Source organism: Rhinatrema bivittatum, chromosome 9, assembly GCF_901001135.1.
Source record: "Rhinatrema bivittatum chromosome 9, aRhiBiv1.1, whole genome shotgun sequence".
NCBI lineage: Eukaryota > Metazoa > Chordata > Amphibia > Gymnophiona > Rhinatrematidae > Rhinatrema > Rhinatrema bivittatum.
In genome coordinates, this window is record NC_042623.1 from 235,464,186 (window position 1) to 235,476,206 (window position 12,021).

Consider the following 12,021-nt stretch of genomic DNA (forward strand, 5'->3'; position numbering starts at 1 on the left):
TGAGAGAAGAATGAGCAGGGATGGAGAACATTGACATCACTGTATTGACTCAGCTCTGCTCCCACACCGACGTTGGAGGTGTCGACTTTGACGATGAATGGGCGACGAGGATCGGGATGGCGAAGACAAGCTTTCTTTTGGAAGGCCTCTTTGAGAGTTTGAAAGGCCGCTACAGCCTCTGGAAACCATTGAGATGGATTGGCCCCTTTTCTAGTCATGGCAATGAGTGGTGCCATTAAGGTGGAGTAATGTTTGATGAATGTACGGTAGTAGTACATGAAACCAAGAAAGCAGCGTAGTGCTTTTAACCCTGTAGGTTGAGGCCACTCTTGGATGCTTTTCATCTTTTGGGGATCCATCTGAAAGCCATCTTTGGAGACAATATAGCCAAGAAAAAGCACAGATTCCTGATGAAAAGCATTCTTCTCGAGCTTCACGTAGAGGTGTTGTCTCATAGTCTTTGAAGTACCTTTACCATATCTGCTTGGTGCATCTGTAGGTCTTGAGAGAAGATCAGGATGTCATCTAAATATACCACCATGCACTGGTACAGTAAATCTCGTAGAATGTCATTCATCATATTTTGAAACACCGCTGGTGCTTTGCACAAGCCGAAGGGCATGACTAAGTACTCAAAGTGTCCATCACAGGTGTTAAAGGCTGTTTCCACTCATCCCCATGACGGATTCGGACCAGGTTGTAGGCCCCTTTTAGATCCAGCTTGGTAAAGATCTTGGCCCCCTGGAGTCTGTCAAACAACTCGGTTATCAGCGGTAAAGGGTAGCAATCCTTGATGGTGATTTCGTTGAGACCTCTGTAATCAATACAAGGGCGAAGGGAACCATCCTTCTTTCCAACAAAAAAAATCCAGCACCTGCCGGGGACTTGGAAGGTCTGATGAACCCTTTTTGTAGGTTTTCTTGGATATGGGCCAACATGGCCTCAGTCTCTGATAACGAAAGGGGGTATACCCTTCCCTTGTGAGGTTCTGAGTTGAGCTTTAGATTAATCGCACAATCAAAGGTTCTATGTGGAGGTAAAACATCTGCTGCTTGTTTGGAAAAGACGTCCTGGAATGACACGTATTGCGGTGGTAGGCCAGGTAGCGATGGAATGGTAGGCATACATGGCAAAGGTGTAACTCTTGATAGACATCGGTTATGATAGCCAGATCCCCACTGCGAAAGCTCCAGTATAGCCCAGTTAAACTGGGGCACGTGTTCTTGTAGCAGGCCAGGCCGAGTACAATGTGGTGAATGGCTTTTCTAAGGACTAGGAAGGAGATGGTCTCAGTGTATAAGGCCCCAGTGCGAAGGCATATGGGCTGCATAATAAGGGAGATTTCTCCTGGTAGAGGTTCACCATGTATTGAAGACAGCAGTAATGGAGTAGCCGTAGGCTTAGTGGGAATTCGCAGGTGCTCTACTAATCTTTTTAGAATAAAATTCCCTCCGGCACCAGAATCTACTAGTGTGAGCGTCTGAAACTCAAGGCTCCTGGAGATGAGAGAGACAGGGAGAGATAATGGAGGAGAAGGTGTAGTCAGACCTAGGAAGAGTCCTCCAGCGGATCCTAGGTCTGCATGTTTCCCGGACAGATAGGACAAATCTGGACAGCGTGGCCGGATTGGCCGCAATACATGCAGAGGCCCATGTGTTTGCGATAGCATCTCTCCTTAGTGGTTAAGTGACTGCGGCCTAGCTGCATAGGTTCGTCCTCTTCACTGAGTGCAGAAGGTTGGGTAGAAGCTCTATGCATGGCTTTAGGATGGGTACCTCCCGAGGCATGCTTCTTGGGGCTCTTTGCTTCCTGGGTCCAATCACGTATCCAGCTATCAACTCTCCCAGCTAAATCAATGAGAGATTCCAGGGTGTCTGGCAAATCACAAGCCACTAGTTCATCCTTTATACGGGAGTTGAGGCCCTCTAAGAATATAGCACGTAGGCATCCCAAGTCCCAGTGGAGTTCAGGTGATAGTGTTTTAAATTCAATAACATAGTCCAGTAAAGGCTTTCTCGTTGAAGGTGCAGAAAAGTAGACCCCGCTAAGGTCTGACGAGTTGGGTCATCAAACACAGACTTGAAAAGGGTTAGGTCACTTAGAACAGGATTGTTGTGTTCCCAGAAAGGTGAAGCCCAGGCCAGAGCTCTTCCATCGAGTAGCGATAGGATATATGTAGTCTTGGAAACAGCATTGGGAAATACATTTAGTTGCAATGAGAAGTGCATACAGCACTGATTAAGAAAGCCCCTACACATCAGGGCATCACTAGAAAAGCATGTAGGAGCTGGTAGAGGCACAGTGGTTCGAACTGCAACCACTTGAGGAGAGGTGTCTTTATTTGAAGCCGTAGGTGTGCTCAAACGGGCATTCAACTGGTTGAAGGCGACGGCTAGTGTCTAATGTGATTTTTGTTGCTTGGTGATCTGTTGGACCAGGCCAGGAATGGCCTGTCAGGCTGAGAGCTGAGCCGGATCCATGGGGTTAGCAATCTGTTGGGCCCCTGGTTGCAGCAAGAGATGGCTCCTCCCACAATGCTCTGCCCTGTGGGGACTTGTAGTGATAGGCTGGCTCTAGTAGTAATGGACACAGAGGGGCGGATTTTAAAAGGAGCGCGAATAGCCTACTTTTGTTTGCGCTCCAGGCACAAACAAAAGTACGCTGGATTTTAGTAGATACGCGCGGAGCCGCGCGTATCTGCTAAAAACCTGGATCGGCGCGCGCAAGGCTATGGATTTTGTATAGCCGGCGCACGCCGAGCCGCGCAGCCTACCCCCGTTCCCTCCAAGGCCGCTCCGAAATCGGAGCGGCCTCGGAGGGAACTTTCCTTTGCCCTCCCCTCACCTTCCCCTCCCTTCCCCTACCTAACCCACCCGCCCAGCCCTGTCTAAACCCCCCCCTTACCTTTGTTGGGGGATTTACGCCTCCCAGAGGGAGGCGTAAATCCCCGCGCGCCAGCGGGCCTCTTGCGCGCCGGGCCGCGACCTGGGGGCGGGTACGGAGGGCGCGGCCATGCCCCTGGACCGCCCCGGGCCGTAGCCACGCCCCCGTACCGCCCCCAAAACAATGCCGACACGCCCCCGAAACGCCGCGACGACCGGGCCCGCCCCCCGACACGCCCCCGACACGCCCCCCTCGGAGAACCCCGGGACTTACGCGAGTCCCGGGGCTCTGCGCGCGCCGGTAGGCCTATGCAAAATAGGCTTCCCGGCGCGCAGGGCCCTGCTCGCCTAAATCTGCCCGGTTTTGGGCGGATTTAGGCGAGCAGGGCTCTGAAAATCCGCCCCAGAGGAAATAGAGTCTTTATTATATAGCAACAATGAAAGTAACCCGAGGAGGAAGCAGTGATCCTTAGCCAGAAGAGGAGGGTCTCAGATAGTGTAGTTCAGACTGTACATAGTAGCATAGGAAATGCAGTGGTGGAATCTCACCAGGTCCTGAGAAGGCGATGGGTCCGATAGTGGTCCGCAGAGCGGGGTAGGCTGAGAACCCAGTCACAGATAGAATGCCTGAGAGGGTAGATCCGGTAGTGGTCTGCGATGCGGGGTAGGCCGAGAATCTACTCCATGGGTGGCGAGACAGAGGCAGAGACAGACTAAAGAACAGAAGTACTCAAGAGGCTTGAGGCTGTTGTAGAAAGGAACCCCCGTGGAGCGGAGGTCCGGGACTAGACAAGGCCCCTGAGGAGTGGGTATCTTAGGCGTCTTTGCTGGAAACAAGTTAACCCCGAAGGGTAGAAAGGAGCGAGGCAAGGCACCCGAGGAGCGGGTACCTAAGTCGTCCTGGAGCAAGAAGTCAGAGTGGCGAGCATCTGAGAACAAGATGAAATCAGCAGGAAAGGAATCCTTGCTAACTCGTAGCTGGTATAGCGAAGGGAGTTTAAATATCCGGAGACAGTGACATCATGTGGAGGAGAAGCCCCTGAGGTTCCCGCCATGACGCAAGTAAAAAGAGGGTCAGCGGGCACGTGCGCATGCCCTAGGTAATTCCAGGAGGAAAATGGCGAACGCAATCGCCCATGCTGGTCCGGGGACGCCGGAGAGGTCGGTGTGTGGAAGCGGAGGCAGCCATCTTACCCACTGGAGTTGAATTAGGCAGGAGAAAGGTGAGCAACAGAGGGTGCAGTCGTCTGCGACCGACGGGCGCAACACTCCTTAGCTGTGAGACTTCCTGAGCTTGCCTCGCTCCCCTCGTGGTCCACAACCAGCCATGTAGGGCGCATTGGGGACAGTGTGGTCCACAACCAGACTTGGGCTGTGTAAGGCGCCTGAGGGGCATTGCTCACCTTTGTCTGAGTCTACGTTCCAAGTCTCCACATCTGGTGATCTAGGTGATCACGCAACTTAAGAATTTCTGACCTAGTACTGTATTGTATTTTTCCTGTAAAAGAAGGATCAGTTCATATACGCAATGAGATGCTGGTGATCAGTTTGTCAGAGAAATGGCATCCAGCATCTCCCAAGAATACTTATCTGGCTCAATAAAAAATTATGCTTTCTACAAAATCTAAGTGTTCTTGTACCCATGGAGAAGCATCTTAAGCGTGTTTGGTGCATTACAGTGGGAAAAAGATCTGCATGAGGAATTAGAAAAGGAAGTTTGGAAAGATATATGTGCATTGGTGGTTAAGTCGCCCCCTCTATACATTTGATGGAAAATACATTGAAGGTATACTATAGATGGTATCTCATTCCTCACAAATTACATAAAAAGTACCATGGGACATATATGGTAGGGGTGTGGAGGGATTGTTTCATTTTGGAAGGCGGTTTAAAAGTATATACAATGATTGACAGGGCAGAGTTTAAGGTAGGATCCTCTGCTGTACCTTTTTAATGTAGCTATTGAAGAAGCCCCACCTGATGTGAATAAATTGATCCCCCAAGTTCTTAATGCTACCAGATATACTATTGCGGCTAACTGGAATAAACTGCTTGCTCCAACATTGGCACAAGTGTATAAACGATTGGAGGAGTTCCACAGGATGGAGAATCTCACTGCAATTAGGAAAAACAAGCTGAACATTTTTACAGCCATTTAGAAATCATTTGAGGACTGGCAGATCTAAACAAGGAGCTGGGATTGGGATTGGATAAGGATGGGAAGAGAAGGGAGGGGAAAACTGAGGAAGGAGAAATTTGCTGTGTAATAAGTAATCCTGTGGATTTTGCAGGAAATTCATGATCTGTTTTGCTTTGTTGGTGGCATGTACGTTGCCATTGTTTATATTCCTCAATAAACTATTAATGGAAAAAAAATGATACCTCTCCAGCAGAGAAAATTTAAGTTTCATGTCTGCTGTCTGTCGGGTCTGGCTGGAGTCAAATACAAAGGTGGGGAAGGCAACTGTCACTAGAGTAACAGATTCACTATCCATAAGGAACAGTGATGAGGGCTTGCCAGAAAGAAGGTGTCCCTGACTGACAAGGGTTCCTGGTGCTCTTTGGCATGCCATATGGAATAGGCATTTAAAGAAGGAAAAATTTGAAATTATTTAAAATTCTGATACAAAGAAATTAATTTGAATCCTGCGCTTTAGGAACTAGTTTGCTCGGGTGAATGAAAAACAAGAACCAAAAGTCAGTTGGATTTATTTCAGTGCTTGGAAATGTTGCACATATGTTTTGGGGTTTTGTTTTGTTTTTTCATTTCTGCTGTATCTACACCCTCAGCACATGAGTGAAAGCTCGTGTCTTAAATACATATTTTTAAATAAATACATACATTTTCTTCTCCACGAGTTCTGACCCATGGCTTGCTAAGAGATGACTTTACCTCAGTCCCTAACTCCTTAGAGAAGAATGTGGCCTAAAATGTTACTACCTTCGGTAAGGCAAAGTCTAAGGAATACTCTCACGGGAAGACTGAAATCTATTCACATTTTGCCCAGGTGAAATAGCGATAATATAGATGGCAGTAGCATTTTATTAAAAAAAAGGGTAACATCAGGGCCACTTTCACTTCAGCTGCAATGTGGAAAAGCAAGCAATGGTGGTCGGTGTCCAGGCATAAAATCACCACTGGTAAGTGGAGATGCCCCTATCTGTGACCAGGGAAATCTGTGTCTTGTAGGGATGTGCACACTCATTTTTTTCATTTTTGGTTCATCCATTCATTTTTCAAGGGAAGAGAGGGTTTGCTTTGCATTTTCAGGTTCTTTAATTTTTTTGAGTTTATTCGTTTTCTGTAAATAATGTGAACTATTTGCCAAAAATGAAAACAGATAAAAATTGTGTGTCCCTTCATTTTCAGTTCATGTGAAATGAAACAAAAATGGGCTAGTTCATCCCATTTTACCCATTTGTTTGAAACAAATACACATCCCTATAGTCTTGTGCTGACCCGTCTTTTCTGAAATCTTCTCCCTTCCTATTACTCCTCTGTCTGAAATCAGACTTGAAGCTTGGAATATTCCCTAATCCTATTCAGAAAGAAATGATCATTCTTTCTTCTCATCTATTTTACAGGTCTTTGATATCTGTAAGGCAAAAGTGTTTATAAATATTTGGAATGCCATTATTGATGTTCAACAGACATGCATTATAACAGGTAAGGGGTAACAACATGTAACCCTCCCCTCCTTTGGGAAAGGGATCATACTAACATGCTCTGCTGAGCGCTGACCCGCTTGTAGCAGGAATGGGGATACAGGTTTGGAGAACAGGGGACAGGATTCAACCTGTAAGGCCACTAAGAGGTTTCCATTCACAGTCCACAAAAATAATCCAGTCCACACCAAAAGTGCTGAATTCCAAACAGAAGGAAAATTTCAGCTTGTAAAAAAAAAAAAAAAATCAAAGATAGGATACAGCCCTGGAGCAAAAAAAAAAAAAAAAAATCCAACAGTCCTTTAACACTCCCGAGAAAGGCCCCACAAGACCTCACCAAGTATAAGAAAAGAATCCTTTTCAGGTTTCCACTGTTACTCTCTAGTGACTTTTTGGCTGAAAGGTAGTCCAAGAGGAGGTTGATAGCTCCTGTTGCAACTAGAGAGGGATTTTTTGGAGTATTGTTTGGGGAAAGGGGGGATAGATTTGAAACACCCAATGATCTATTGTTATCAAAGATTATGCATTAATGAAATATTGGATTCTTCCCCCTACAGTTCTAACCAGGGATTCTGTTTGACAGTATAGTCAGAAATTTTGTTTAAATTGGGATTGAGAGATCTGCAAAGATTTGGTTTGTATTCTCTCTGACATGCTGCATAGACTGCTGTTTATGTTGCTGTTGAGGGGACAAGATAATTGAAAAGGATAAGGTTAATACTGAATCCTTGACTAGAAACATTGGGGTAGATTTTCCACATGGACGCACACACATCGCACCAGATTTTATAATCCGCGCACGTATGTGCCGGCGTCACGCGCAAGGGGGGGGGATTTTTGCAATTTCCGTGCAGTGACGCATCCCGGCCTTCCCTAGTTCCCTACCCCCCTACCTAACCTTCCTTCCCCTTCCCCTCTCCTCTCCACTCCCTAAACCCTACCTTTTTCTTTTTTTCTTCTTTATTTTGCAAATTACTTCCGCTCCTGAGCGGAAGTAAGATGTGCGTGCCAGCAGCCAGTCTCCTTCTTTAAATGCGGTGGAGCGCACTGTTAACCCGCATTTGGACACACGTTTTTGACGCGCTAGCTTTTCCCCTTATTCAGTAAGGGGTAATAGCACGCCGAAAACGCGCATCCAACCAAGCTGCGTGTCCAGCCAAGCTGCACATTTTACTTTCAGAAATTAGCGCCTACCCAAAGGTAGGCGTTAATTTCTCTCGGCACCGGGAAAGTGCACAGAAAAGCAGTAAAAACTGCTTTTCTGTACACCCTCCAACTTAATATCATGGCGATATTAAGACGGAGGTCCCAAAAGTTACAAACAGTTAAAAATTTTAAAAACAAAAATTTTAAATGGGCCCGAGGCTCACGGGTTGAAAACCGGATGCTCAATTTTGCCGGCGTCCGGTTTCCGAACCCGTGGCTGTCAGCGGGTTTGAGTATCGATGCCGGCAAAATTGAGCGTCGGCTGTCAAACTCGCTGACAGCCGCCGCTCCTGTCCAAAAAGAGGCGCTAGGGACGCGCTAGTGTCCCTAGCGCGTCCCTAGCACATCTTTTTACCACGGGCCCTAATTTAAATAAATTAATTTACTGAATCGCGCACACAGGGGAGTGGCCTGTGCTTGCACTGGGAGAGCACCGGGAGAGCTCTCCCGCGATTTTTACTGTATCGGCCTGTCAAATAGTTACTACTGATGTTCTGGAAGATGTCCCATAAGCCTCATGTATAGGGACCTTCATTTTCAGTTTTTATTTTTACAAATTTTCCCAGGCATTTATCTAGGTTTATTATGACAAGAACAAAAATAGGAGAAAATCAGTGGAAAAATGTAACTCATTATTTTTCTGAGTAAAAATAGATATATAAAAGCCTGGAAAATAAAAAGTCATTAAGCAGATTCTTCCACTCAGCAGCATCTCTATTTCTACCCCATCTCCTGTCTAGCATGTCCCTTTCTTTACTCACATCCCCAACCAGAATCTCCTTCTTCCCCTCATTTGCACAACATTCCTCCTTACTAGTTGTGGCTCCAGATATCTCCTTTCTCCTTTGGCAGCAGTTTACTGGGGTTATTTACTCTCTCAGATAATAGAAGGACCAGGGGGCACTCCATGAAGTTAGCAAGTAGCTCATTTAAAACAAATCGAAAAAAAAATCTTTTTCACTCAGCGCATAGTTAAGCTCTGGAATTCATTGCCAGAGGATGTGGTTATAACAGTTATTGTAACTGGGTTTAAAAAAGGTATGGATAAGTTCCTAGAGGAAAAATCCATAAACTGCTATTACGGTAATTAACAAGCAATAGTAGCTTGTGATCTATCTAATGTCTGGATACTTGCCAGGTACTTGTGACTTGGATTGGCCACTGTTGGAAACAGGATACTGAGCTTGATGGACCCTTGGCCTGACCCAGTATGGCATTTCTTATCTTCTTATTTATGTTCTTCTGCACTCTGCAGCACTGCACTTCTTTTTAGTGGAGCCAGGGAGCCTGCCAGGAAGTGTTTCTGGTGGGCAGGGTCCACTTCAAATACAGCATTGGCGGTACGAAGCAGTAGCTACTTTGGCTGTTTGGTGGAGGGGAAGTGGGACTTGAAACAGCACAAGAGCGGCACTGGAGGGCAAAGTGCTTTCGCTGGGGGGGGGGAGGGGGGCCAGACTTGAAACACTGCAGGTGTTTTGGCCTGTACTGGCTGGAGGCCTTGAGATGCTGTGGAGCTGCTCTTTAATCAACTTAAAATTAGGGTGAAAATTGGTTAAATCCAATTGTTACTTTTGGAAAAACCCGGGAATTTATGGGTGAAAATTTATTTAAAGTGAAAACTCATATATTGATCTGATTAGGTACTTACTACATTCTTCAGCTTCCTGGAGAGTTGGTTCAAAATGTTGTTTGAAATCTGATAGAAGATCTTGAGTTATATTTTGTAGTTTCTGTAGTAAGAATACATGTACTGTACCAAGTATAATTAATGTGCAGCATGGGATAAACACCGTGGATCCCTAAAGCTGGAGGTGGATTGAAGATTAGGGGATATGGGTGTTACGGCCGCTGGCCACAGCAGTCCGCGGCCAGTTTCCTGTCTGCGGCGTCGGACCACCCCCAGGGCTCCCACTGTCATGGCTGCCGGCCGCGGCGATCCGCAACCGGGGCCGACTGCTCACCCGCAGCGTCGGGGCACTTCAGGGGTTCTTGCGGGAGTGGACAGCCTCCTGCGGCACTCCCCTCGCGGCTGTTGCCACTGCTGAGGCCTGGACGCATGGCCTCTTCCAGCCGGGCTGACTCCTCCCCCTCCAAAGTGGCATAGAGCCGCACGCGCAGCTGAAGAGGAAATTTAAAGGAGCCATGACAGGAAGTTGTCATGGCTCCTCCTGGGGACTCCTCCTCGAGTTCCTGTATTTAAGGCAAGGTCTGCTCCTCAGACCTTGCCTTGGTATTGAGGCTCCTGGTTATCTGGATCCTGAGTCCGTGCTCTTGGTTCCCGCTCCTGATTTGGTTCCTGTTCTTCGACCTGCTCCTGCTCTCCCCCTTTGTTGGACTGACTCTTGGCATCTGATTTGGACCAGCTTCCGTTCTTCTCTTGGCTCGACCCTGGACCGGCTTCTGACCCTTCTCCTGGCCCGCTCTTGGACTGGCTTCGGATCACTCTCCTGATTTGCTCCTAGACTGGCTTTGGATCTTTCTCCTGACTTATCCCTGGACTGGTTCTCGACCCCTCTCCTGGATTCGACCATTAGACCGGCCCCTGACCATTCTTCAGCTTCGACTTCGGGACTGCCGTCTGGAAACCCACGACCTGCAGGAGGCGCCTGCAACCAGACCTATCTTCAGTCTTCAGTGAGTCTCCTAAGTCCCAGCGGCCCAGGTCCCTACGGGCTCCTCCTGGGGGGACCGCGAGCTTCCAGGGCGAAGTCTTCGTTCAGCTGCTGATCCACCAGGTCTTGCCCTCCGATGGTAGGAACCTAAGAGGGTTGGTTCTCTCTTTGGTAACTCTATCCTACCTCGGAACAAGGGTCCACCTTCTGATTCGTAACAATATGGGGATAACCTGCAAGGAGTGGCAGCTACTACCCCTAATAGAAGGCATGGGGATTACTACCCGTACCCTTAACCAATTAGCTTACATGATTAAGAACATAAGAAATTGCCATGCTGGATCAGACCAAGGGTCCATCATGTCAGCATGGAAGAGTAGCCTAGTGGTTAGAGCAGTGGGCTATAAAGCAGGAGACCAAGGTTTGAGTCGTGTTGTTGGTTCTTGTGACCTTGGGCAAGTCACTTTACCCTCCATTGCTTCAGGTAAAAACTTACATTATAAGCCCTCTGGGGATAGGGAAATACCTACAGTACCTGAATGTAATCCGCTGTGAAATCTAAATAAAAAAAAGCCCAGCATCCTGTTTCCAACAGAGGCCAAACCAGGCCACAAGAATCTAGCAAGGTTCAACAGGTGAGGGGGATTGGATTCAGACTACAGCCAGTGTTGGGCTATGACTTTTATGGTTCGGAGTACTGATACGCAGACATTAGTGATAAAGCACAGGCCTGCTTCTATGGCCAAGTCCAAAAGCAAAGCACATTCAAACAGCATTGTCTGATTTAATAAAAAGGCAGCTCACCCTCTAAAAATGTTGCTAACAGTAATTTTGTTATGGGTTTGACAGTTGCTTGTTTTTTGTTTGTTTTTTTTGCCAAAATACTTTTTATTTCGGAGATAGGCAACAAAACCAGTTTCAAATTGTTACGTAGCGGGATGTTTTAATGTGCCCTTGGGCCTTAGCCCGACCCCAGACGGATCCAGGACCGAACCGAGGGTTGACAACGTGTTCCAGCATGGCAGACAGTCTTACCCTCTGCCAGGCTGCAAGCTCCCAAGGCCAACAACATGATGTTGGAAGTTGAATGGTTCTCCGACCATTCTGAGCCCTTTCGGACCTGTCGCTTAGATCAGCATGGAGCAGCAGGCCTGGCCTGAGGACGAGGGCAGACGGGCCTTGACACGAAGACATGACACCAAGGTTATTGAAGACATGACACCAGGGCTGATGCGAAGACATCACGGACCAGGGTCGATGCGACGGCATCCCGGACCAGGGTCGATGCGACGACATCAGAGACATGACGAGGAACTTGATGAAGTCCAGACGAGAAGAGAAGCTGGGCAGGAGGACATTGGCACTGTCTCTCAGGGCGCCCTACTCAGCCCACCTTCACGGGCAGACCCAATGTGCTGGTCGTGAACCACCCTGTCCCACTGCGCACCCTACACAGCCCAAGGAGGCTGGTCATGGACCACGCGGAGAGCGGGACGAGCGCAGGGAAGAATCCAGTCAAGGTGGGACTCTGATGACGGAGCCAGATGTCATCCAAAGCACCACAAAGGCTGGCAGGACATGACGGCTCAGGAGCACAGGAACGAATTCCACCTGCAGGCCACTCCAAGCTCAGGAAAGACGTCATCCGAGAGACC

General features: G+C 47.8%; 1 protein-coding gene across 1 annotated transcript in view; it reads left to right on the forward strand.

Moving 5' to 3' along the window:
- Window positions 1-12,021, forward strand: part of KNG1 (kininogen 1) — a 110,821-nt gene that overhangs the window by 27,330 nt on the left and 71,470 nt on the right. The window contains exon 6 of the mRNA XM_029617365.1: window positions 6,468-6,549. Within this exon, the coding sequence (XP_029473225.1) occupies window positions 6,468-6,549 (82 nt within the window). The remainder of the gene's footprint in view (window positions 1-6,467; window positions 6,550-12,021) is intronic.